This window comes from Apteryx rowi, unplaced genomic scaffold (genome assembly GCF_003343035.1).
Source record: "Apteryx rowi isolate R43461 unplaced genomic scaffold, aptRow1 scaffold_448, whole genome shotgun sequence".
NCBI classification, from domain to species: Eukaryota; Metazoa; Chordata; class Aves; order Apterygiformes; family Apterygidae; genus Apteryx; species Apteryx rowi.
In genome coordinates, this window is record NW_020450703.1 from 28,336 (window position 1) to 55,801 (window position 27,466).

At 41.8% G+C, this 27,466-nt stretch overlaps 1 protein-coding gene across 4 annotated transcripts in view; it reads left to right on the forward strand.

The window, feature by feature from the left end:
- The first annotated feature begins 202 nt into the window (after positions 1-202).
- The window catches only part of EZR (ezrin), a 38,299-nt gene continuing 11,035 nt past the window's right edge, over positions 203-27,466 (forward strand). Inside the window, exons 1-7 of one of the 4 annotated variants that reach the window (XM_026077090.1) lie at positions 203-221; positions 330-417; positions 16,869-16,952; positions 23,352-23,447; positions 24,672-24,946; positions 25,757-25,840; positions 26,480-26,626. In XM_026077090.1, the coding sequence (XP_025932875.1) occupies positions 406-417; positions 16,869-16,952; positions 23,352-23,447; positions 24,672-24,946; positions 25,757-25,840; positions 26,480-26,626 (698 nt within the window). In that variant the 5' untranslated portion in view covers positions 203-221; positions 330-405. The other 3 variants (XM_026077089.1, XM_026077091.1, XM_026077092.1) reach the window with 3 other exon arrangements.

Here is a 27,466-nt window from a genome sequence, read left to right on the forward strand (position 1 = left end):
GCTGAGGCGAGGCCGTGCGGGCGGGCCGGCGGTGGCCCGCGAGCACCTGTTGCGCGGGGGCTCCCGGGCGGCCCCGCGGGCGGCTCGCGGCGGAGGGGTTTTGCCCGTCCCGGGTCACCCCTCGGCGTCGGGGGCGCCCCGCCGCTAGGCGAGGCTGGTGCGGCACTCGCAGAAGGCCGGGGCGGAGCGGGGGGGTGAGCGGCGGGTAATGGCCGGCGGCGGTGAGTCACGGCCGCGGCCCCACCTGCGTACTTAACCGCCGCCGGGCGGCCGGCGCCGCACTTGCGGGCTCCTTCCTCCTCCTTTTTTCATCCTCCTGCTCCTCACAGGGCGCTCGGCTGAGGTGGGGCAGCTGCTGCATGAACGTTTGCCTTTGGAGTAAGGGAAGCGCAGACGCCGCGGAAAATGCCGAAGCCGGTAAGTGGGGCGCTGGGGGCTTTGCCGCGGGGCCCCGGCGGAGGCGTTAGGCGGCGGTTGGGGGGCTGGGGGGCCGGCACCGGCTCCCCGGGGGGGGGGGTCATCCCGGGGCCGCGGCTCTCGGGAGAGCTAACGCGCTGCCTTGAAACCCGCGCCGCGGCAGCCGGCGTTTCTTGTGCAGGGAGAGCATTTTCCTGCTAAGAAATCCCGAAAACTTCTAGTTCTGCGCAGCGTGGGAGCGGTGCTGTATAAACCCGTAGCTCGGATTAAAAACTCCAGGAACGGGGAAAAAAAGAAGACCCGCTTCAGTCGCTGAAGCGGTTTAACAGCTTTGATTAAGATGTGAATGTGCCCTCCGGGGTGGTATTGGAGCACGAAGTGCGCTCGCTGGGCGGTCGGGGAGCCGGTCACGTCGAGGACGGGGTCCCCTGGGCCTGGCGTCCCGCGCAGCCCCGCTTCGCCCGGGGGCGCCGGACGCTGCGCACTGGCCTCTGCCCTCGCCCTCGCGGGGCGGCTGTAACCGGCCCCCTAACGGGGGGGGGGGATAGGGAGGGAAATGAGCCTCGGGGGCTATAGTTGAAAGCGAGCAAACTGGATTATTTTGTTTCCTGAAATATTCCTGTGTTGGAAAAACGCAGACCTCTTGAGTAACTCTTAAGAGGTTTTGTTTTGTTTTGTTTTTGTTTTTTTGATACTCCCACTTAGAGTGAGATAACAAAACTGCACTGACTTGCTTTTAATATTTATGCGCACTGTGTGCCTATATGTATAGGAAATGTGTATTTGTAAACATGTAAGAAACTTCACTTTTATTGTTTTGTGATCTTAAAAAATAAATCTCGGGGCTTCTTAATGCAATTCTCTGCAGTGCTACAGGTGGGACTGTTACTGGTCCACACCACTCATTATCAGGAGAAGAAAAGCTTTTTATTTATTTATTTATTTATTTTCAATTGAACGTACCTGGCTCCCTTCTTCATCTGCCTCTTTTTCCTCAATCCTGTGTCACTGTTGTTCCTCCAGTTACAGATTTGCTATTTGGGGGGGAGGGGGTGTTTTTTGGTTTTTTAATCTGCTCCTGCTCTACAGTTAGAAACAGTAATTCTTCTGAGGGACCAGCTGCCTAATGCAAAGCCCTGGGTAGTCATTGGAGCAAACACATTTTTGAACTCTGAAGGGCATAATCAGACCATGTTATTGCTGCTATCTTTTTTCCAATAGAGGCAATATTCCTTAAAATGCAGTGTGGTGAAGAATTTATGTTGTTATTAGGTACATCTCCATGAAATGGGAGTAAACAAGCTTATCTTTGATGTAATAAGCAGTTAATGTTTTATGATAACATCTAAGTCATCTTTTTTCAGAAAAGAGGTGCTTAGGTTAACTTACTCTGCGGTGTCTGTAAGCTGACAATAAAAGCTAATGCTCACAATCATTTTAAGAACTAAATCTTCAGTCTCCCCTAGAGGTATTTCAGCAGTAGGGATATATTACTGTATATAAAACTGTCTACTGAAAAGGCCCTTTTGCAGGTTAGAGTAGAAAACACATAATTTACCAAGCATGAAGTGTGTGTGTGTGTATATATATATGTAAAATAATTACATTAATAACCATTTGCTAATTATGCAGGCTGCCTTCCATGGAATACCCTAGTCAGAATAATCTGAAATCCTGGTCTAGGATTATTTTATACTGAAAGCCATGGACAGGTGTGGAAAAACTCTCTTAATCTGATCAAAGGAAAGAAAAAAAGAAAAGCCCATCAAAAACAAACAAAAAAACCCCCAAAACTGCTTACAGCCATGTTCTTCCTTTTACCTGGCCTGGATATGTTCATATTTCCTGGTGGATGCTGATACGGATTCTTCTCTTGCTGGCTGACTACCCAGTGAATAACGCAGAGACAAAATGGTGATAGGTGGATGGTGTAAGCCACAGGGGAAGGGCAATTGTCAACTGTACTCTGATAACTTCAGAGACATGTGACCTGCTGACTGGGATTTATGGACAAGACTGTGTGGCAATATCTTCTTGTATAGTATAAGCACTTTTTTATAATCTGCACTTAATCTGTTTATCAGTATTGCTAACTGCCACCTTACTGTAAATGGAGACAAGAGGAATTTTGCAGAGATTATTTTAATAAAATGCATTGTTTAGTCTGACTGCTTCAAATTGAGGCAATGAATCTGAATCCTTCCCAGCCCAGTTCATTTGCTCTTAATACAGCTAAATGGAATTCCTATCAGTTTGCAGGGTGTGGTGGGATGGGATGTAAAGCTGTGGGTCCAGAGGCAGAATTGCACTTAGAGGATGACAGCCTCTGGCACACTTGAACAACAGCAGTATGAACTCTTAGGAAGCACAGGGAGGCTATCTTAGTTTCTCTTGGATATTTGGCATGGGTACTCAGTATTTATTTTCTATACTTGTTTGCATGTGTCATTTCTGCTTGGCATAAGTAAATATGATGTTGCCTGCAGACTTCATGCTGCTGTGGGTGAARGTTGACAATTTGGTCATCAATTTTCATCTTAAATTTTTGACTTGTAATCAATAAGCAAAATTTTGGCAAAACCCCCCACTAAATTAAATCTTTGTGAAGCTTTTATTTTAACAAAAATATGCACTCAAGCGGAGCTTACTCATCATTTTTGAAGTCTCTTCTTTTACAGTAAACAGACAGCAAGTGCATTAACACTAGAAAAGTAGTGATCTTATATTTGAGTTGAGTACCCAAGTGCTAGAAAGTGAACTGTATTCCAGATTCTGTGGCCACATTTAATAGTAATTAGTTGGATTYTTCTGATGCATGTCTACAGTGCTCAAAATAAACTCTGGTAATGATCCAGAAAATAATTCTGAAATAAAAATTTAATATAGACACTTTCAAGCAGTTTCAGTTTGTAATTTAGCATGAACATTCTGCAAAGTGTGACAGTAGCAAAGTAGCAAGATCTCTGCAGTAGGCTAAAATAGGTAATTTCTGCACAAATTCATGTGTTTTCAGCTGAGATCATTGTATTTCATCAAAAGTTCAAATAAATAATTTCCATCTAGCATAGACAGTGATTAATTAGGTTAAACAAATGGTGAGTTATTATGCGGGGAAATACAAGAGGTTTCATCTTGTCCACATCTTGCTGTACTATCTGAAAATAAATGAAATGCTAAATAAACTTCTTACTTGATCAACCTTGTATCCCTTTTCATTACTGGAGTGTCTCTGTGCTTGCTGCATTTTCCCTAGGTGCTTATATTAGTCTATTTCTGCTTGATTCACTAAAGGGACAGCATTTTAGCTGAATTAAATCCTTTTGCAAAACAAACGGATCTAATAAACTGTGGACAGTACTGCATGACTGGGTACTAATGAACATTACTTACAGAAGGAGAAGGAAACATGATATCTGTTCTATAGCCCTGTTAATTTGATCTGACCTATCAGTGTTCTTTGTTACCTTATTGAAGGTGTATTTTTTTGTTTTCTCTTAAGAAAAAAAAAAATTAGAGTTTCACAAGAAATTAAGTTAGCTTTATTTAAGCTGCAGTAGAGCATTTAGTGTAGTGTCACACAAGACTATGCAATACTTGTGTGCATGTGAGTAAAACTGTTCAAAGAGAGGACAGCAATAAGTGCAGTCTGGCACAGAGAGAACACRTGGATAATATCAAGAGGCAGCCTTATCTAATACTTTTATTAATGCTCAGTTTTCAAAAAGCTGAGCATACTAATGAAATCTCCTAATGCCATGCTGTTGGGCTATTATTGATGTGGGGGGCCACTGTACGGAAAGGAGTRAAGGACTGCAGTAAAAAGATCCCATTTCAATAGTTGAACTTGCAGGGGTGGGGAAAGAAAGTCTATAAGGGATAGAAGGATGTAGGTTAATTAGTGATAGGATGACTGCCTCATCCATGTGAGCTACAGTGCATGGAATTTCTTTAATGGAATGCATTAATGGAAGGTGCTGTTGAGATACTTCCTTGAATATAGGTTGCAGTTCTGGTCTTCCTTGTGCAGGGAAAGATGAACTCAAAGCAGAACCCAGAGAAGGTCTTGGGATGACTAGAGGCAGAAAGCCTCCTCATGAAAGGAGGCTGCTTGGCTTGTTTAGCCTGGTAGAATTAAACAAGTTACCTTCAGCTGTATAAAATGTAAAGGGTTTAAATGCAAAAGAGGAGGAAGAATCGCTTTAAGYGACACTTATGGCTTAGGAGACTTTTAAACATTAGAGCAGTTAAGTTTCTTGCCCCTGCTGGTGGTCTTAGGAAACTATTCCAAGACTTAACATCCCTTAAGATAAAGCTTGACAAGGACACAATTTATTATAGCTGCCTGTAGGAGTAGGGGACTGGAATTGATGACTGAGAAGGTTTTTCCCAGTCCTGCGTTATTAATCACAAGCTAGTGTGCTTGGTATTAAGTGGTTAGACAAGTCCTCCATACCTGCTTGATGGTGAATTATACATGAATTCTGGAAAAGAGCTTGAAGACAACATGCAAGTCTTTAGCCAGACCTTTGGCACTCTGTAAACAGCATATGACATTAGAATTCAACCAGTCTGTCATAAGCCAGCTGGAAAAGATGTAAGCATAGTGATAGGAATCCATTCTGAATAGAAGTAATAACTGTTCAGATTTCCCAAATCCATCTGGCTTGTTGACTGCATATCTGCTAAGTGCAGAAAATGAAACTCTTCACAGAACAGCTTTTATCTTCCAGTTCCTCACAGAAAATTGGTATAACTGGACTGAAATCCAAAAATTCTTTTGCATATTCCAAAGCTCATAATAAATCTGTTCTGTCAGTTTTCTATTCTTAAGTGCTCGTAGTTGTAGAAGTGTAATATTACTATGGATGAGACATTGACTGAAAACACTCTTAGCTCATGGATAGCTATAGATTTAGCCTGGAATAAATTTTTAGCCTTTCCATATAAGCATAAATTGCACCATCAGGTGATGTGGTGTTTGGTGTGCTTGATACCCAGGAAGTGTGTGCTCTGCAAAATGGAGGGAACCTTACATTTGCCAAGTTTAAGCCCACTCACGGCTGTGAGAGGAAGGTAATGGGTTCTATTAATAGTAAATTCAGGGAGTAGTTCACAGATGACTAAAATTATAAAAGAATGAGCTCATAATAGTGCTTAAAAACCAAATTACTGTATGGGCTGAGTGTTTCTGAGGTCAGTTTGTTCTAGGATGTTATCTGCTGCAGAGAAATCAAGTGTGTTAACTGCTGTGTTAGTGACTACTTAAAGAATTTCTTAGCCTTCTTAAAGGGCAGAGGGTGGAGATAAGCCTTCCTACTCTTCCCCCCCCCCCCCATGACAATCTTCCTCTATTCACTAAAAAAAGCAAGCTATGGTAGGTCAGGACTCTAAGACTTTTTGATGATCACTAAACATTCCTGCGTCAATGATATTCCTATTTGGCACTTTGTGTCCAGAGAGCTTTATGCACACTGTAAATCCCATAATCACTCAATTGACCTTGAAGGGAAGCAGTGCTGCCTAAGATCACTCAACTGCACTACACACTGTGTTAAATAATACATTATAGCTGCTTTGCATGCTTGCTTTGAAGCCTGGTTTTGGCATTAGGTAACATTTAGCCTATGAGCTGTGAAGTGTAGCTCTTTGCTGAAGCAGCTGAAGTTGAGGGCATTTCCTGAGCAATGTACAGGATCTTTTCCCCCTAGGAAAGGGAGAAACTCTGCTGACTCTGTGAGTTAAGGGACAAGGCTTAGCTCAATGTAACAGCTAACTGTGTTGCATCCCTCTTGCTCATTTCTTCAGATCCTGCTTTTGTTTCTCATCCTAGTCCCTACTTCTTAGTGGCCAAATCACCTGACTTCTTTGCATCTGCTCTCATCTTTGAGAGAATATGACTAGCAGCCATGTGCTCACCTGAGACTGATGAGCATCTGACACTATCAGCTGTCAATTAAAATAAAATCCTGAGTGTTAGAGTTAAAATGCAGGACTCATCTTCTAACTGAGCAAGCAAGAGAAACCTTACTGCTTGATGACCAACAACTGTCACATTTGGATGCATATTGTGTAACTCCAATGGGAGAAAGCCTGGGACCCCTCCACAAGGTAGTCTGTAGCCCTCTGATGGGTTTGAGATGCAAATATGGAATTACTCTGACTGCAGCCAGTTCCTGATGCACAGAGTATGCGATGTGAATTGGTGGGTGGGTTTGCTTAATGGATATTCAGTGATCTCGGTGTGGGAGACAATAACGTTCTCTTAAAAGCCAGTCCAGCCTTGCAGACAAATTTTTGAAAGTTACTTTTTCTGCCCCCAACCCACTCTGCATACATTTTGTGAATCACTGGTGCATTTTTGTTTGATGTCCACACTTCAGTAGTGGAGGGCCTGCAACAAGTTATATCTCAGAAGGGATGCGGTCCTGATGCCCTTTTACAGATCAGGAGTGTCTTGCTGATCTTTCCACTCCATTTTCCTGTCAGTATTACCTATAATTTCTCAAGAGCAATCCCTTTGTGTTTAGCTGCTGTTCCAGGACTTGCAATGGCCTACATTTATCTGGGAGCAAATAGTAGCTGTTGCATACTGTTTGAAGTACCTTGGCTGAAAGTGTAAGCACTGAAGTATATGGGACATAGATCAGGCTGATCTGTGATCGATCACAAGTGATCACATCATATAATTCCACTCATAAATTTTGCAAATGCTATGCGATGTGTTCCAGTGAAGCTCATAAGATAAAGCAAAGAGCTGACTGTAAAACAGGTAAAACTGAAGGGTGACTTATCCAATCAGCAGATCGCATTGTGGCAAACGTGTTCGTAATTAGAACACAAAATGAAAGTGCATTGTTACCTGGCCCAGCGCAACTCATTTACATTGCTCTTTCTCTTCATGTAAAAGTAGTTCACGTTCTTTCTGCACTTTCATTTCTATAACAATGCCGGTGTCCCTGCCAGGTCACGCACAAAGCCCCTCTCACTTGGCCTTTGATGTTGGCCAAAAGCCGATGTGTAAGGAAGAGGATTTGAAGGTATGCACTGTTGCTCTTGTTCTGAGGTGCAAAGTGTTGGATGCTGAAAGTTTCTATATACTGAGTTATTGAATGCCTTTCTGTGAATTTGTCCAGTCTCCCCTTGAAACCATGTGAACTTTGGTATCTGCAGTAGGCTGTAACAAAGGCTTTCGTAGATAACTTTTCAAACAATGTGAAGGTTATCTACAAAACTCCTTGCTACAGCATTATTTGAAGAACTACTTTCTCTTGTTCTGAACTGACCAGCTTTGATGCCCCCTAGTAATTCTGTTGATAGAGGCAGTAACATTTGGTCCTTGTCCATCCTGTCCATGTCACTCATGACTTTATAGGCTCTTACATCCTAGCCTCAGCTAACTTTCTTCCAAGCTGAGAAGTCCTAAGCAGTTTAGTTGTCCCTTGCATGGGAATCATTCCATGCCTTTGAAATTCCTTGATATTTTTCCAGTTCACTTCTGACAAAAAAACAAAACAAAAAAACAAAACAAAAAAAMCCCCACTTCCTTTGCATCCTGTGGTGTCTCCAGCAGGGAAGAGCATGGTTGTTGAGAACATTTCTCTACCAGCTAGTTGTTGTTCCCCCTCAAACTCTCAGGGCATAATCCTTAGAGGGAGTAAGTCATAGCCTCTCCTTGTGTTTGCATCCCCCTACCTCCCAAATCCAGTGCCACCCTTCCATCTCAGAAGAATAACCATTGTATGTTATGCTAATGCTGTTTATATAGGGTCTACCAGAAAAGTGTGGAGTGCTATGTGCTGGTAGGCTGTGTTGTTACCTAGTCTCAAGGTGAAAATCTGTCAGATTTTTGACTCTTCAAAATTTGTCTGGGGCTTTTCATATGCACGCACTGCTCTTTAGAATTGATGCCTCTTCATAAGCATCAGAATAAAAGACACCGGTGTTGGGGTCTGGTTTCATGGAAAGCTCTGAGGCTATGATATTTTTACTTATATTATCCATGTCTTCAGACAGTGCTCTGGTTTGTTGTGACTTGGTACTGTGAAGTGCAGCTTCTCTGTAACTTGTTGTGTACTTATTCTTTCCCAATTGAAAACACCAAACATGGGTGTGAAATGGTGTTTGGATTATGGGTGTTGGTTATGGTGTTTGGGTTATGGATTATGGTTCATATTGTGGACCAGGACTAAAGATTATTCAAGTATTTTTTCCCTTGTGTGGATTGCAGAAGGCTTGTATTACTTTATATAGCTGACTGACATAAGTGTTGAAGAGGTTAAATGGCTTTAAAAGACACTGAAATTACAATAAAACTTGGGAGCTTAAACCTCAGTATTATCTACAGTTTACCCCATGCTGACACTTCTAACTTGTGCAAGACCACAAACGGCAATCTGATTCCTTCTGGACGCTGACTGACTTCTTGAAACAAAGCTTGTTTGTGGATTAGTTGTGGGGGGTTTCTCTAAACTTCACATATAAAGCCTTAGTCTTGCAACTTCATTGTATTTAATGGGATGCAACAGCTCTCATGACAAAACAGTCTTGGTATGAAGGAGTTTGATCCAGTGGCCTGCAGTTTCCATCTGTATTTATCCTTTAGGTACAAAGGACCAATTGTTGCTGCAGTCCATGTTCTTGAATCCATACTAACATCCATTGAGGGCAGATTGCACATATAAGGAGCAGGGAGTGCTGTGCTGAGCCTACTGGAACTGGTTGTGTGTGGCTGAAAGAAAGAACTGCCACTTGTATACAAATATTCCTACAGTGCTAATAAGATATTATACAGCATCAAAGTTTCCTTAAAACAGACGTTAATCTTTTTTTCAACAGAACACTTTAAACCTTCCTGCCACTTCCTGCCCTTATCTGTGTTGAAAATAAACTATTCCAATAGCCCTCAGAGAAAATAAGATTAAGTATCTAGTGTGAAAAGCATCTGGGATCTCTAATTGTAAAGGGTTTGGGACCTTTCAGGGTTCAATTATGTTGCTTTTTTGCCTTGTTAAAACCTAGGGAAACTGTGCCTCAATTTTTAAACTTCTCTGTCATTGCAGACAGAATGATGCAGTTTGTTGGAAAAGAGGTGGGGGAAACTTTGGAGAAAGATCCTTCTCTGGGAATAGCACTTGATGGGTTTTACTGTTTCATAAAAATATTAATGGTAACTGTACAGAACTGATCAGGGGCAGAGAATGCTGAAAGTCTGAAACTGAGGTCTAGTCATTTGGGAGTAACAGCTGTCAGAGATAAAGGATCATGCACATGTACATGAAATTTGCATGATCATCTGGCATACAGAGTGTTATTGCTTGAGCTAAGATAAAGAACTGAAATACAGCTATGGCTGTTTCATTGCTTTTTGCACATATGTCTGCTCTGCAGTTTTATTACATGCTGATAGAAGAAATAGCAGACTTTGGTCGAGGAAGGTGAGATATGTATGTAATTTAGTATGGTGTCTTCTACTGTACATATAAACTAAAAAGGTTTGAATTCTAGGGTTTTAGGTTTGGTTCTAGGGTTATCTTCATATCTAAATGCATGGAAGGTTTCACATTGTCTCACAAGGAAGAGTCAAGTCTCTCTTCAGAAAAGTCTCTGCATAAGTTTTTATAAGGTTTTTTTCACCTTACATGAAAGGAGCAAACTGGACTCCCATTGCCTTGAGTAAACAGGAAATTTCCATTAAGTACAGCTGATATAGTTATTGCTTCTCAAATGCTGAAGATTACTACCAAAAAAAAAAAAAAAAAAAAAAAAAGCATGAGCTGTTGCATTGACGTTGACTAGTAGATAATAACAATCATGCTGGACAGTCTGAAACTAACTACTAGCTTTTGAGATTAATTTATTATATACCACCGTATTTACCCTCAGTGGTATTTCCCCCTCTCATGAGAAGGTGAGCAAGGTTTCAAGGAGCAAAAGCCAGGCTATCAAACTCTCTTACCAGTCGCAAAGGCAGTAGTGTCTAACTCCGCCTAATAAACTCAGAGGAATTCCAATGGAATGTGACTTAATGTTCCCATTTGCTTGTAATGCGGAAACAATGTTTAAGCACAATGAGATTTGAAACTGAGGAGTCCTTTGGTTCGCAGTCGGGTCTCTGATTTAACAAGGTATGCTGAGAAACTGGGTTGGTTAAGTCAGTGCAATGTGTTTGTGTAGATATGGTCTTGTCAATTAAGTGCGTGTTAGTAAGGCACTCAAGACTATTTTGCTGTGCTGCCACTGCGCTCTCTGAAATACCAGACCTTGGGCAGGTAGCGCTGAAAGGATCCTGGTGTGAGAGGAGGGGAGGTGCATGTAGTTCCTATTGAAGGGCTTTCTCCAGTATTGTGCCATACACCTCTTACCCAGTCTCCAAGTCAGGAATCAGATTGTCCCAAAAGGTTCGTAATTTGTGCTCTGGTTTTAGCTTCTCAGAGACAGTGTTCTGGAGATCCTTCCCCCCCCCCCCCAAAAAAAAAAAAAAAAAAAAAAAAAAAAAAAAAAAAAGCACCATGAGACCGTAGCAAGCTATGTTGTCTCAAGGTTGCATGGAGGTGGTTACATAGTATCCTAATATGTTGCCGCTCCAGCAATTACTGTTTCTTTGTTTCTTTTCTTGTTACTCAGCCTGCAAAATAAGATTTTTTTCTTCCTTGCTGATTTAAGAGTTGCTGACTCTCTTCACTGTAAACATTTCATGTTTCAGATGACTCCCTTCTACAAGAGATCTGTAATCGATGACATGCTAACAAACCTCATTGTTTCCCACAATTTAGGAAAAAAAAAAAAACTGACCTGCATTTAGTGCTAACTTCCCTTGATTAACTTTTGCCCCCTTCCAAAAGAAGCATCCAAATTTGGATAACAGCATTCCAGTTGGCAAGTCATCAGGCAAGCAGAGCAGAATAGCCACCTTCTCTAAGGCTTCCTGTGACAAATATACTCAAGAATGCAATGTTTCCTTCTATGTAATAGCATCACGCTGGGAAATGTGATGTTTGTCTGGGGATTATAACAGACCACATCCTTGTCTACAGACCTGCTGTAGCCCATTGTTTGCCAGCCTGTAATTTGTTCACCTGTTTGTCTCTTGTTCATTCTCACCTCCTCAAGTGTAAACCTTCTAACTATTTGTCTGACTTACCAAGATCTTTGAATTCTAGCCCCATCCTTCTAAACAGCTTATTTTTAGTTCTTGGCTGGGTGCTGTTTGCAGACTTATAAGTGTACTCTGTATTCCCAGGGACATGAGAATACTTAACTACATTTTCTTACTTTCACCACCCACCCTCCCCGCTTCAAGATCTTGGTCAGCAAAGGTCAGAATGTGTGTCCCTCAAGTACCTCCAGCAAGGTGTAGGTGCTGAATCCATCTGGGAGGGAAGTCTCGCTTTAGCAATCCTGCAGCACCAGATAGAATTGATATTGGCTTGATAGTCACGAAACTGTCTCCTGATTTGACAGATGCCATACAGAATTTAGGTGCACAACTTGTTATTCAGGTGTAGTAATTTCACATGGCTCAGATTTATGTACCTAGTCTATGCCATATGGGACAACATCAAATATATTACTAGATTAGGCTTAATCCATTAGGCAAGTTATCCTGTTGGAAGAAACAGCTGGCTCTAGGTGCTGTGTTCTTGACATGTTGGTGTTTATAAGTACTGAAGGATAATATAATAAATTGATCTAATATCTCTCCAGTTCCTTGAGTTATTTAAGCCACCTCTTCTCCCAGAGCAATCCTCTTCCCTCTTCAGTCTCTGAACTGTTAGCTATTGCCTTCAATAATTTGTGGAAGACAGAGAAGTTCAGACACTGAAGTGTCAGCAAGAAAATTCTCAGGGCTGGAGCCTCTAAGGTTTTTCCCTAATGGAAGTTGAGAATATTCCCAAAATAGTTTCCATGAGCTGGGATTATGTTTACTCTTATCAGTTTGCAGCACAGTATCCATCATCAAACTGAGAGTTGTCAGTGGGGTCTCCTTTCTTTACTGTTGGGCCTAGAACCARCAAACACCAGTGCATAGAAGGTAAATGAACAGAGAGCAGTTTTAGTGCCCTTCCTGGGGCTGCTACATGAAATCACTTTTCCTGTTAGCAGAAACCTAATCAGTATACACATCTATAAACAGGTCTGGTTGCTAAGGTTGAAATGGGATTACTCTGCCCATCCAGGCACATTGCAGCTCTGGGGGAAAAGCTTATCTGTTATTTCTTACAGCTACAGTAGTAGTTGTCGCTTGTGTGGTCAAAGAGCAGAGATTGTGCACAGACCTGCAGAAGCGATAACGCAAGCCAGGCTGACTTCTTCCAACTTCTTAGTACTACTGCTTTTCTTAGTTGCTGTTAAGGCCTCATACTCCATAGGCAGAACTGTGTCCATGTGCTATACAGACAGTCTAGCATGGATACATGCAAGAAGTCTTGACAGACCTGTATACACTTATTTCATAGTGTGTGCTGAGCAGGTGCAGCAACTTTAGAAAACCCCAATGCCTTCTGTACTATGTGGCTGATCTAACCACTGACCTAGGATTTCCAGATATCCAGCGACTGAAGAAAGCAAGCATGCTTATCTAGGTTTCTCCACTATGGCAATGCTAATTACCAAAGCTTGGAAAGATATTTCCACAAGCATTTACACTTGCAAACTAGCTATTTAAGAGACTCTGGTCTTTATCCCTTCTTGGGAAGAGGAAGAAGGCATTCCTGAGTATTGTCTGAGGTATTTAGAGCTGCATAATGATAAAGATATGCGCATAAAGTACTGGTTTCTCCTGTTGTGTGTGTAAGTTGGTATTTGCAGCCTTTTATCTTATGGATTCACTGGAAATAAATTGTACAGTATTTTAAAATGACACAGCTTTATGGTTTCACTGAACCATATTATGATGCAAGTGAACTTAAGGGCAGTTGGATTTCATACATCAGAATGTGAAATGCCCACAGATGGCTTACCTGGTAGGTGGGCTGGGGGAGGAAGGGGATTCATGCTCCATCCTCCTTTTCCCCTTAAGTGCAGGATGTTTGACAATAGAGCAGTTAAATGTCAGGAGACGGATGGTCAAATCTAAAGGTACCATGTTGGCAGCAACTAGAAATAGATTCTGAACCAACAAGCTGTAGCGCAGATGTCAGACACTGTGCATGCACAGGTGCTTTTTTGACTGGTGTCCAGCATACCTGGGAGTAGTACATTTATGCAAGGGAGGGACTGAAAGGTGGTGTCTTCCTGGGTTCCTGTCTAGGTCCTGAATCTTAAACAGAGAATATGTTGCCACTCAGCTGATTGGCAGTGCATTGCCTCCTTGAGAAGCAATGTTTTCTGAATCTGTTTTTCAAATGACGTTCTTAATTTTCCAGACTAGATGCTTGTGTGGTGCACAGTTTCTGAAAGGCTACTGTGTCCCATGGACTGAACTACTGATTTAGCATTAGAAGAGATGATTTAATAAATGCAAGACTTGAGGGCACTGCTAAAAGCAAGAAACACCCTATTCTAACTTCTATAACTTCTAGTACAAAAACTTTCTATAATGATACCATTATTTACAGTATATTCTTAAGTTCTCTCCAGCTCCACCTTTCATTTTACTTCTACTCTCCTGTCATAATTGGAAACCTAGATAATGTTACAGTCAACTCTGAACAGTCTGAAGTTGTGGGATTAATGAAAAGTTCAGTGGAGTAAGTTCTTCAGTTTATGTTGTCTCTTATGATTCATGGTTTGCTGTGGGTTGGGTTTTTTTTTCATTTTAATGCAAATGACATTGCCTTTCCAACAGCATGGGTTTTTTTCCCTTTGGATCAAATTTATTAGCAATTTTATGCATTCTAGGAGGAAGATGAAAACCTTCATATTCTTAAGCCTTATGTGGTAGAAAAGGTAATGTTTTAGTACGCACAAAAACAAATCTTCTAAGGCCCTATTTTTTATTCTTTTTAAGTATGTTAGTCTTGGGCATAAAAGTATAATCATAAACTTTACATCGTTAGCCTACAAAATGGGAAGTTAGATTTTACCACCTAGGATCTATTGCATGTTATGTGCATTAAAAATTCTTATTTTGTGTATAACTGTCACACGATTTTTTTTTCTACCTGTGTTCTGAAACAATAACTGCTTTCTTTCTGGTTATGGCCTCAATTTTAGTCCTGGGATACTGCCAGGATTGTTAGGGGCCTTACACATGACCTGCCTTCCCTACATAGAGTAAGCAGGACTTCACAAGTGGAAGTTATCTTAACTATCTTGCTCTTTTTGTTGCTGATAGTAATTAGTTTGAGTTGTTCCCTCTCACTCCCCAACAATATGTTGAATTGTTTATCATCCTGGGTTTTGATTTAATTGCCTTGGTGCCATGGAGAGTTTCGTATGCAACCTTGATCTCTTCTTAGCCTGACAGACATTAAGGCTTCTTCAGATTGTCTAAGCCAGGGTTTAAGCTCTGATTGCCTGCTTCATTACCATCTCCTCTGAGGCTGAAGTTTTGTGTGGAGTGGTTGTATGAAATCCATACAGAGATACTGTCAAAAACATGATGTACTTGTTGAACTCAAGACTTAAATTTTGAGAGGAAAAGAAAGAAGGCTTAATGTGTAGGAAGGAGACTTGCAGGATTTTCCCAGGCAGTCATGAACTCATTGAAATGACAATTATTAGAGGTGTTGTCTCTTCTCTGCCTGTCATATGGCTGGCAGCTTGCCTGACTGCACACCAGGGAATTCTTCTTTATCCTGCTGGTCATTCAGCCCCTTTGAGAACACAGAAATTAATCTTTACTGCATGCCCCAGGTGTCCTTGGAAGCTTTTGGATACCCAGCACCCACATTCTTGCACACTTATAGCTAAATGGTTCAAATGGAAAGCAGATGACTTCAATTTTTGGTCTTAAAACTAAAACCATTTTAAAACGATGATGTAGATAGATGGTTTTAGCACTAAATATCTCACTATCTAGCTCTTCCTTTAAGAAGAGGACTGTATCCAAAAGGGTCTTTTGGGGCTGGAATAACATAAGGTGTTCCCTTATACTAGAGAGGGTTTTTTGTTGTTTTTTTTGTTTGTTTGTTTCTAATAGCAAATAACCATTTAGGGGATAGAGTAAGAGAAGAACATTCTGGTACCGACTGGAATTCTGTGGTCAGCCAACAACCTATAGATTTTCTGTAAGGGGTGGGAGGCACGTCCTTTTCATTTCTTTTACTTCTAAAGTAATACTTATTCTACACCATGGTGGTGTTTCAGCCAGAAGTACAAATAACTCTTGCACAATACAAAAATGCAGATTATGAGTATATGCTTTCTTGAAGGGGGGTAGAAAGGGATTAGAATATGATTAGGGATTTATTGTTGAATGRGATTAGGCAACAGGAGCTTTTTAAGGTCACATCTTCAAATTGTAGGCTTGCTGTTCTTGAAGCTTTGGTATCTGCACTCTCTCTCCCTTGCTACCCTGGAAACACTGGGAAAGCTTTGCTTTTTAAGGCATGGGGAAGATTCTTCGGTGTACTTCCCCATGGATCCCAAATGCTATAGTCGGGGTAGTTGGAGAAGGGAGCTCTTAGAAACCTGCACACTCTTTCTCATGCTTTGGGTTTGTTTTTTTTTTTGTTTTTAATTTTGCTAAAATGAAGATTGCCAAATTTCCTAATAAAAAAAGGATTGTTTGATTTGCTCCTTCTACTATTCCTTGCAAGCTTGGTTGCTGCTTTTGTCACCTGATTAATTGCTAATGAACTACTTTTGGTTACTAGTTAACTGCTCTTGCATCCCGCCTACAATAGTAAACTTTCTCTTTCAGTCTACTTCTGCCATTGCAATAAATCTCGTTATGGTGTTTATTCAAAAGCAGTGACTGTTAGTGAACTCTTACCCTGAGGTATCACTTAATACCCATAACTGCTGTTTTTATGCGCCGAGTAGATTTTTGAGTGTAAGAATGAATGTTTATTGGATCAATGCTGATTGCTTTGTAAGAATAATCTTCAACCTTTTGCCTTTAAAACCTCAGATTAATTCCAGCTCTAATATAAATGGGAGTTAAAGCRTAAATCCTAAATTTAATTTAGTCATTAGGGCCCTTTCTAATCCAAAGGATGACCTGCAGGCAATTTTGCTKCCCACTCGTGGGAACCCTTACTTCAGGGGACTCTAGACCTAGAAACAATCAACTCTAAAATGTCTTCTCAATTAACCAGAAACTCAATCTAGTTCTTTGCTGATTAGGAAAACCTGCAAAGCAATCTGGATAAGCCAGAAAAGCCTGTGCCCCAATTAAGTTTACCAGTGTGATAGCAAAAATCTAATTGGGGCTTAAGTGTGTACATTATAAAGGTTAAGGTAGTGCATCAAAGCATGGTGGCTGTATTGTATGCAAAGGTATTGTGTTAACACTGAAAAGTAGCTTTCAATACCTCTTAAACAATGCTTTTTGTTTTTCTCTTTAGATCAATGTTCGAGTTGTTACTATGGATGCAGAGCTGGAGTTTGCCATCCAGCCAAACACTACAGGCAAACAGCTGTTTGACCAGGTCAGTAAAGGGTTGGTTTGGGCTCTTGTTGCTTAAGCTTAAAGTATGTTTCAGACTATAGTGTTTGAGTTTTTTTAAAGACCAGATTCCAAACCTACCTTTTTCCCTGCCTAACCACTCCCCACCCCCCAGGCCCACAGCCTTCTAATCAAAGGGCCCCGGTCCTAACTACAGTCTCTAAATTCCATCATGGTAAAATAAATAAGCAAAAATCCCCACAGGTATGTTATGTTCCAGTAGTACCTGTCTTCCTAGCAATGCTGAGTGATGAAGTGTTATAAGGTATTTAAACTAGACAACTTAGCTGTTGTTTAAAAATGCACTTCTTGCTTTGAAATACAGCTCAATTTTTATTTATTTTTCAAATTCTAAAGTTGAAATGTTGTCCTTTAGAATAAAGTGCCTTAGATGTCACTGCGTTCTCTGGATGAAGGTGGATATCACTGCATTCATTCAGAAGCAGAGTTGGAGATAGCTACTTGCCATAGGTGTTGGAATTTGGCAAACTGCTAGAAAAACAGAAAACTTTGTGATCTAAGTGCAGAAACTATAGCAACATGCCTTGTAAGAAGCCCCTGGGTGGCAGCACAAAGCAGAAACCTGGCCAGCCTCCCTCCAGGGATTCCCAGGGAAGTGGAAGTGGAGGACATGAGCAGCCAAGTCTATCTCCTCCCTTACTTCTACTGTTCCTGCTATTGCATTAACAATTATGCAGGTCTGTTTGGAGATGAGCCTGCAAAAGATCAGATGAAGACAGCTAAGCTGAACAAAGAGCACTTTCTGTAAAACTTTATCATGTTTTCCTTAAGTAGCTTGCTCTTATAAAATTAGTTTAAAGGGGAAAAAAAAAAAAGAGCTTGCTTTTAGATATTCCTGCTGGAACTCTTAAAATAAAGAATTGATCTATGCTAACTACAATTACACATATTAAGTTGTTTAAGAAGTGTTACAGGAATTCCTTTGCACTTCTCCCCTTGTCCTCTGCTAGCCCTGATAGCAAAGGTTGGTTGAGCTTTAACTCAAGTAGGCAGAGCTGGCTAAACAGTATTATTTCCCTTGATTTTCTAAGTTATTGTCRGTACCATTTCTCATTTCAGTAAGTTAGCTAGAACTTGCTAGACCCTATGACAACTGTGCAGATTTCCAGTGAGAACTATTTAACAAAACAAAAAAAAAGTTCAGTGGCGTCTTGGAAGGAGTGAAAGGAGGAAACAAAATTATAATCTCTGCAGAACTTCACAGTACAAAATCTAGTACTACAAATTGTGTGTTTAGCATTAAATTCCTTGCTTTAGTTTCTTTTGTTATTACTGATGTGGGATGAACTTCACGTAGTTATTGGAAATTTGGTGAAATGCATATGAAACATCTGCATTTTTATTGAACCATCATTCAGTATTTGATCTTCCGTTTCTTGCTGATCACCCTTGCATCTGGGTGACTTTGTTCCCCTCTCTTCCATGCTACCCAAAACCAGAGAACACAGTTTTCATCTTTGAGGGTACAACAATCTAAATGACTGAAAGCCAGGTTTTTAAAAGGAATGCCTTAGGCCATACACTGCAAATGTGTCCTATGTTCCTTATGACTAAGATTCAACAAGGATTTTGCCTCTATATCACTAGTGTTTGTATCTGTTAAAGAGTCAAGGTCATCTTTCTGGCAGAAGAGAAACTACTTCCTTGACCTCTAGTTGAGAAGCACGGACTCCTGAGAACATAGGAAAAGGCAGGATGCTTCAGATTCAAGATCCTTCTAGTTCTTTATCTATATGGTTGTGACCTCCCAAAGATAGTGCGAGAAATGCTGCAACTGAGCACACTAGGGATGGAATATCATCTCCTGAAGATTTGGTCCTTACATCCCACAGCTTGAGATGGGCTTAAAATCTGGGATTGGAAAGTCTTACCAGTAGACTATCCTTTGGGTGCACTACTACACATCAAGAGGAGACTTAAGTAAACCTGTGCCATCCCAAAACTTGGGAAGGTAGAAGACCATACAATTAGCTGCAACTGTTCTGACAGCTTCTCTTCAGTTCAGTTGTGCAACTCTTTTACTAGAGCCTTATCTTGGGTGGAGTTTACGCTCAGATAAAGTCTATGGAGGCAGCAGGTTTTCACAGGTGTGGGGAGTGGCCCAGCTTGAACTGCTGAACCACTTTGCAGGGCAGGGGGAGGGAAAGGGTGTTAAAGAAGCAGACTTTTCTTAAAAACCACAAGATGATTTCCTGGTCTGGCTGTCAGCTAGCAAAACTACTCAGACAGTGCCCTTGTGCTTTAGCAGCTTTGCTAACTTAAGTATATCCTGCACATAAGGTGGATCATAACTCCCTTCAAAAGGAGGGAGGAAAAACAGTGAAACCTGTGACTATGTGGTTGGGCTCCGCTCAAGGCAGACCTCTGCAAAGGTTACACTGCAAAGTTCTGAGGTCTTCCAAGGACCTATGTAATGGGCTCAGAAACTACCTGGAGTACGTCCCCTTGGCTGGCCCAGGGGACCCTTGTGCCTTTCTGGTAACAAGGGAAAGATTCAAATGGATGAGAGAGACAGTGGGCCACTGGCAGCTTCTGGGAGTGACTTGGGGAGCCAGTGCCTTAGTGGAGGTTCTGAATAGCACAAGTAGGCAGTCAGTTAAGATAGTTTCTCAAAGCAATTTTAGTGTTCTTTTGGAGCAGATAATCTGACCAAGAAAGCACAAAATGACCAAAGAATTGAAAGCCCTTGTCTAAACATGAACTTGCTCTGTTGAATGAACGAGCAAGGCTTTTGACACTGTCTCCCATARCATCSTCATAGACAAGCTCAGGAAGTGTGGGYTAGATGAGTGGACAGTGAGGTGGATTGAGAACTGGCTGAATGGCAGAGCTCAGAGRGTTGTGMTCAGYGGYRCAGAGTCTAGTTGGAGGCCTGTAGCTAGCGGTGTCCCCCAGGGGTCAGTCCTGGGTCCAGTCTTGTTCAACTTCTTCATCAATGACCTGGATGAAGGCACAGAGTGCACCCTCAGCAAGTTTGCTGACGATACAAAACTGGGAGGAGTGGCCGATACGCCAGAGGGCTGTGCTGCCATTCAAAGAGACTTGGACAGGCTGGAGAGGTGGGCAGAGAGGAACCTCATGAAATTCAACAAAGGGAAGTGCAGGGTCCTGCACCTGGGGAGGAATAACCCCATGCAGCAGTACAGGTTGGGGGTTGACCTGCTGGAAAGCAGCTCTGCTGAGAAGGACCTGGGAGTGCTGGTGGACACCAAGTTAAGTATGAGGCAGCAATGTGCCCTTGTGGCCAAGAAGGCCAATGGTATCCTGGGCTGCATCAGAAAGAGTGTTGCCAGCAGGTCGAGGGAGGTGATTCTCCCCCTCTACTCAGCCCTGGTGAGGCCCCATCTGGAGTACTGCGTCCAGTTCTGGGCTCCCCAGTACAAGAGGGATGTGGCACTACTGGAGCAAGTCCAGCGAAGGGCCACAAAGATGATTAGGGGACTGGAGCATCTCTCTTATGAGGAAAGGCTGAGAGAGCTTGGCCTGTTTAGCTTGGAGAAGAGAAGGCTGAGAGGRGATCTTATYAATGTGTACAAGTATCTGAAGGGAGGGTGTCGAGAGGATGGGGCCAGACTCTTTTCAGTGGTGCCGAGCGACAGGACGCGAGGCAAYGGGCACAAACTGAAACACAGACACTTCCATCTTAACACGAGGAAAAACTTTTTCACTGTGAGGGTGACAGAGCACTGGAACAGGTTGCCCCGAGAGGTGGTGGAGTCTCCTTCTCTGGAGATATTCAAAATGCGCCTGGATGCAATCCTGTGCAATATGCTCTAGGTGACCCTGCTTGAGCAGGGGGGTTGGACTAGATGATCTCCAGAGGTCCCTTCCAACCTCAGTGATTCTGTGATTCTGTGGTTTAAGCTCTATCCTCAGCATAGTTAAACAAGTTTTGAGTCTACTGCAAAAAGAAATCCTGTTTGCTTATTCCACAGGAGTGCTTCTGTTGACTTCTGTGATATCTCTGAAATTCTTCATATAAAGGACTTGTATAGAGTATATAGGCTGTAAAAGTAGCCCTACTGTACCTCATGGCCTTCTCCCCCACCCCATAGTTAGTTTGTTGCTGTAATCTGTCCTATGCAATTTGGAGATRTTCTTTGCCCCTTTGGGTGGGGTGGGCAGACTTAAGATTTGCTGCTTTGTGCTTTCTCTGCTCCTCATCTTGACCATAAGAAATGCCTTGTTTTTTAATTCTTCCTTGTTTTGCCATGGAGGAAGCTTACAAACCATTTCCCAGAATATAAGCTGATAACTGGAAACATTCATGTCCTTGTTCTTGTTATTTGACCCCAAATGGCCAAACTGTGAAGTGTGGCTTAACACTTTCTCCTTCCTTGCTTTTAGGTTTGGGGAAGAATTTGAGGGACTCCAACTTCTAAGCTTTCTGTTTTCTAATTTATAGGAAAATGTACTACTTTTTTCTTTTTTTTCTTTTTTTCTAAATAACACTCAGAGAAAATGACCTGGTAACAATTGCTTGATTTATCCAACACTTCATTCTAACAACATTGCAACGCTATTTTTGTGCAACAGGAAGTACCATGCTCAACATACCACCACTTTTCTGCTAGATTAAGTAAAACCTAGTTTTGAGGGTTAGATGTATTTTTAGAAGAGTCAGAAAACTTGATAGTTCTGTGGTGAAACAAGCCAATTTGGGGGAGGAGGGAAAAAGAATTTTATTCAAGTAAAAGCTGAAGTATTTTCATACTCCATCTCTTTTTAAAAAACTGTGGGGTTTGTTTGTTTGTTTTTTACATGAAGTTAAGTTTACTGTAACTGGTCACTTATGGCCCTACTGAAGTAGGATATATAAATCAGTCTGCTGCATATAGCCCACAGTTTTCAGTTAGGGAGCTATCCTACTTCCTCAAATAGTGGGTGCTGACCTTTTTATCTTTAAAAAAGAATGTTTGCTTAGTGGCATTTTTCCTGCTAACTTCTATGGAACTCCCTTGGTGTGTTCACGTTGCTAAACTTTATGGATTGCCCGTTAATCAATGTGTCATATGAGCAATTGTTATCAGACTGCTCAACAGGATGGTGCATTTTTCCCCTTCCCATCCATTCTCACAGGCAAATTCTTGGGTACAAACTGCTGCCTTCTAGCTCATCAGTAAGAAAATTTAAGGGAAGCTAAAACAAAAGCTAATCAAGCATCCCAAAGTCGTTGCCATGGACTTTGGAACAGAACGTTTGTGCTGCTCTTGGAAGGTGCAGTTAGCATGGAAAGGCTGATCCAGTAAGTCTGCTCTCTGGCCATTACTGTCATCAGCAGYACTGTAAACAGGAAGGGTGAAACAGTTCCTTGCTTGAGATCTGAGGCTTGTTAAAGCACATTTAACTGCAGCCTCAAGTCTGTCAAACTTTCTTTAGCTGCAAAATAGTTATAAAAAGCTCTTGTCCCCTACCCAGTTCAACTCCCTGTGACTGCAAACAGAGCTGTTTGAGGGGCTATTCTGCAAATAATGTCAAGGAAATGATCCAGGTGCGTGTGTAGTGGATCTTTCCAGAACTCTCTTGTATGGATCAGTGGCTCTGTCTAGTGCACACCCTTACAGGCAGATTAGCTGGCAGCAAACTACTGAGCAATAGAAACAAGCAGGCAGGAGCAGGAGGAGGTCAGGAACTTCTGAGGCAGTCTCCTCCACTGAGGAAAAGGACCCTATCCAAGCAGTGAATGTGCCATTCAGCCAGYGAGGATGTTTCTGGATCTTTAGTCTGGCTAGTCTTTACAATGTATAAAATGAAATTTGTCTGAATGTTGGGCTGTGAAAATATTTATTTTAAAACACTCTTGACTGAGATTACTTGCAGCTTGCTTTAATTCTCAAAACCATACAGAGAACTTACTGCAGCAGTTGTGTGAAGCATCCCTCAGTTGCTTCCTCCAGCAGAAAGAGTTTCAGTGACTAGCAGATAGGATCACCTGAGCCGTTAATACTGCCAACTAGCTGTAGCTAGTACTAACTACAGGCTATGTCTCACCATAAACTTTGGTGAGAGAAGTGACTTGCCTGCTTCACCAACTACGATTTTAAATGCAGGTGACAGCAAGCAAAAGCACCACCTGCTGCCAGTGTACCAGGCTAGCAGTTGGTGACCCATCACTCACCCTGTTTGTGTCTCCTAGTTTCCCAGGCCCCCAGAATCTCCTTTTAGGAGCTTAACCTGTGCCATTGCTGTCATCTACTTAGGCAACTGTTTATCTTAGTCTTCAATATCAGACTCAGATGCAAAACTAGCAGGTCTGGGCTGTTACTTGCACCTGCAGGTGATGTGGGACTTGAGAGGATACCTGCACCACAAGTACAAGTGAATGTTAAATACAATAACTTTTTTGACCTTTCTGTTGCAGGTGGTTAAAACAATAGGCTTGCGAGAAGTATGGTACTTTGGTCTTCAGTATGTGGACAACAAAGGATTCCAGACTTGGCTGAAGCTAGATAAAAAGGTAACAGACTTTGGGCTAATTGCTGATAAAGCTTAAAGCTTACATGATTTGTACTGTGTTATTGGCTGTGACTTTATAATCCTAGTACGTGTTGTTGATTGTTCCTTAACTCTCATAACTCATAGATTATTTTTAGAGAGAACTTTGTGACCTTTATGGGAACTGTTTAGGTGAGTTCTGGCCTAGTGCAGGCTTGCTTTTTCTCTCTGCATTAATTGTAAAAAGCCCTATTGCACTTCTCAGATAGGCAGCAACTGCAGCACTTTGATGTTGTGCCTTGTGTAGAAGTGGCTGTATTTGCTGTGACTGGAGGAACATCTTGGCTTGTAACAGTTTTAATCTTCACTTGTGCAGGATCAGTTGCTGCACTGATCAGAAAGAGTAGTTTGCTTCTAGGGGTAGTTGTAATGCAGAGCTTGGATGTTTCTCGTGTGTCCTTGTTCATGGAGTTGCGGTTCTTATGAGAGTATGAACTCCTTCTCTTGACAGAGGCAGCCAGAGTATCATACCTGTGTAGTGTAAGGGGTCTGTTCTCTGTCAAATGCATGTAATACTAGATGAGTCTGTCATCTGATACAGCAAGGTAAATCCTACATTCTTGGGTGACCAAGGTTGGCTGTGCAAGCAGAATTTTACTGGCTTAGTTGTAAAACACAATAAATCTCCCCTGTGTTTTCATACCAGTGAGCAGCTGGAATTAAGGAATGCTAGTAATTAGCTGTCAGTCACTTGCTTAACATGAAACTGCAGGTGGTTTATTGCTATAGCCTTGGAATTTTTTTCCCCTCAAAGACACAAAGACTACTGCACACCCTCCTTGCCTGGTGCCAGTTGGCATGGCCAACAGGAGATAAGCTGGGTAGAGTTAGTTGCTTCACTCTGAAGTGGCACCTGTTTGTCTCTATTAGTTAAAGAAAAGTGATGGTAGATAGTGTTGCTGTGTCTGTCTTCTAGAGGCTAGCTTCACAAGTAATGGTAATACAGCACTGGAGTGTGTTTAGTTCAAACTCTGCAGGGAGTTTTATGTGGGTAGATGATGGTGAAAGGACTCCTATGTTGGCTGGAGAAAGATCACTGTAGGACACGGGCACCAGATTGCTACAGAAATGTATTTTTGAAAACTGATACTCCTTGAGGCAAATGACCCAAATCCCCTTTTCTGTGTAAAAGCAACTTACTCTCATTTGCAACCCTGCTTAGTTGTTGTGTTGCCTCTGTCCTCAGGTTTCTGCTCAGGAAATCAGAAAGGAGAACCCCCTCCAGTTCAGATTCCGTGCCAAGTTCTTCCCAGAGGACGTGGCCGAAGAGCTGATCCAGGACATCACGCAGAAGCTCTTCTTTCTGCAGGTGAAGGAAGGGATCCTCAGCGATGAGATCTACTGTCCCCCTGAAACAGCAGTTCTCCTTGGCTCCTATGCTGTGCAGGCCAAATTTGGAGACTACAGCAAAGATGTACACAAGCCTGGATACCTTAGTTCAGAGCGTCTGATCCCCCAAAGGTGAAGGAGTTTGATTCAGTCTTTTTTTTTTTTTTTTGTCAAGAATTTGCATTCCAGTTAAATACAGAATTTCATTGAAAGTATGTTTTTAATTTGAACTGTGTGTATGTGGGGGGTTTTTTTCTTCATTCATTTCTATACACTGTATTACAGTACGCTTTTGTTATCTTTGAGTGGGTTAGAGAGAGGAAGTGTACTTGGAGCTCAGCTTTTCTTTCTTAAACTGTACCACCTTGCTGGTAACTGACAGCATGAATGTCTCCTTTTTAAGGAGGAAGGAGCAGTCTTTTGTCATGAATGTGTCATCCCAGGAGAAGTTTGTGCTGTGTGTCCTTAACCGTAATATGCAATCCTAGAAATACCATATCTGGAGAGGATAACTTGGGACTATGTAGTCCATCCCCACACAGGATAAGTGTACATTATGAGGAAACTGGCTTGTGTTTATGCTTCTTGATTACACTCTGAGCAGTGTGTCTAGTTCCAGGAATGACACAGACTTACACTCTGCCTTAACCCTCTGGTGTCTGTGGCATGTGTGTGATTCTTTTGCAATGTTCTGCTTATTACTTTCATGTCTCTGGTCAGTAACCAGAAAGAGGCTTTACAGGGTAAGAAGGCATTTTTTGTTCACACTGAATGGCTCTGCTTCACAGACTATGTCTCTGGACTGAGTAGGATCTTCCTTGTGGCTTCAGGAAGACTTCTTACTGAGACTAATTTTTCTGTAGAGCTGTAGCAAAGATCAACATCAATATATATAGCAGAACAAGAAGTCTAATCTCATTACTTTCTCTTTTCCTGTATTAGGGTGATGGACCAGCACAAACTCTCCAGAGAGCAGTGGGAAGAGCGAATCCAAGTTTGGCACGCTGAACACAGTGGCATGCTCAAGTGAGTGTTTTTTGATCCTTGTTAAATAGCCTTAAGTTTGTGGTTTTACGACATGCTTTTAGAATAGAATCCAAGAGTGACCTGCGTAGGGGAACTCTTTGTATGTATTTTCTAGTCCAGCATTGAATTAAATGATAAAACTTGATAGAACTTGTACACTGCTCCTGAGAACAGTCCCTTGGATGGCTTCCTAAAAATCCCACACCTAGGTACAGCGTATCAGTGGTGCCTTTGAGGGGATAAAATTAAAGGTGTGTGTCTAACCTTAAGTTCATTGAAGCATTTGCACTGGGGAAAGTTTAGGTACTGTATCTTTTCTGTTGACAGAACCTTAGGGCAAGGACGAACACTGGAAGAGCTGAATGTTACTAATTTTTTTCTCAGGAAGTATTAGGGCTTGGTAGATGGGGGTAAAGTGCGTGTATATGTGCTCAGGGGTGTAACATAATAACTCTTAAAGTGAATGCTGAATGTTCAATTTTAACTACTGAATAATGCCAAATACTGAATGTTCAATTTTAACTACTGGGTTTGTGTGGGTTTAGGAGAAGTTACTTGTTTCTTCTGAGGGCTTCATGCTTTTTGGAGTAGTCAGATAAATGAGAAGCTAATCTCTGCTCTTTTTCCTGCCTCCACCAGAGAGATTGCCATGCTGGAATACCTGAAGATTGCCCAAGACCTGGAAATGTATGGAATCAACTACTTTGAAATCAAGAATAAGAAAGGAACTGACCTCTGGCTGGGGGTTGATGCCCTGGGGCTCAACATCTATGAAAAGGATGATAAGTAAGGCTTTTGTTTTCACCTCTGATCTCCCAGAGTGAGGGTTGGTGTGGCAGCCAAGTGGTGTTTCTCACTTACAGGATCAGGCCAAAGTTTAGAACTTTCTTGTTGTCCAATTTTGGATGAACAGGAGGTGAAGCTATGGTCGGAAATGAGCTTTCAATTCATTTATGCATAAAACTAATCCTTTCATGACTTTCCTGATCTTTGTAGTCTAATCTGCTAGTGCTGCCTACCACATAAAATAAGAGGTGTCTGTTGTAAAATGCAGTCTGGTAAATCTCGCACAGTTGTAGAGCTGCACCCTGAAATAAAGATAGTACCAAGCTTTTCCAAGAGACAGGTTGCCAGGTATGCCAGCAGTGAATACAATATAAGAACTCAGGTTAACACGTCTGCAGGGTGTGTGGACATCTAAGGCCTTTCCTGTACTGAAGTTAATGATAGCTATGTGTACTGCTGCCTGTTCTTGAAAAAGACAGGTTATGGGGTGGACACAAAACCAAAGCCAGGTAACGCCCAGAATCCAGCGAGGAGTTAACCTATATAGTTACCATGAATGAGTGAATTAAATGAGGTCCTTACTGAGKTATGCATGGTTTTAATCAGCCCTTTCTGGCAAGGGCAGAGTCATTATTAATTGAATAGTAGAGAAAGAGGTGGGAAGTGATAGACTACATCCATTAAATAAACATAAAAGGAGGATGTAAACAGTTGTGTCTAAGCTTACAAGTCACTTTTAATACTCCACAGTGAGAAAGGGAGTGAAAATAGATATTTTTAAATGAAGGGTTGCTATCAGGACTTTTTTTTTTTTTTTTTAAGGTTCCCAGTCCTTTTCTG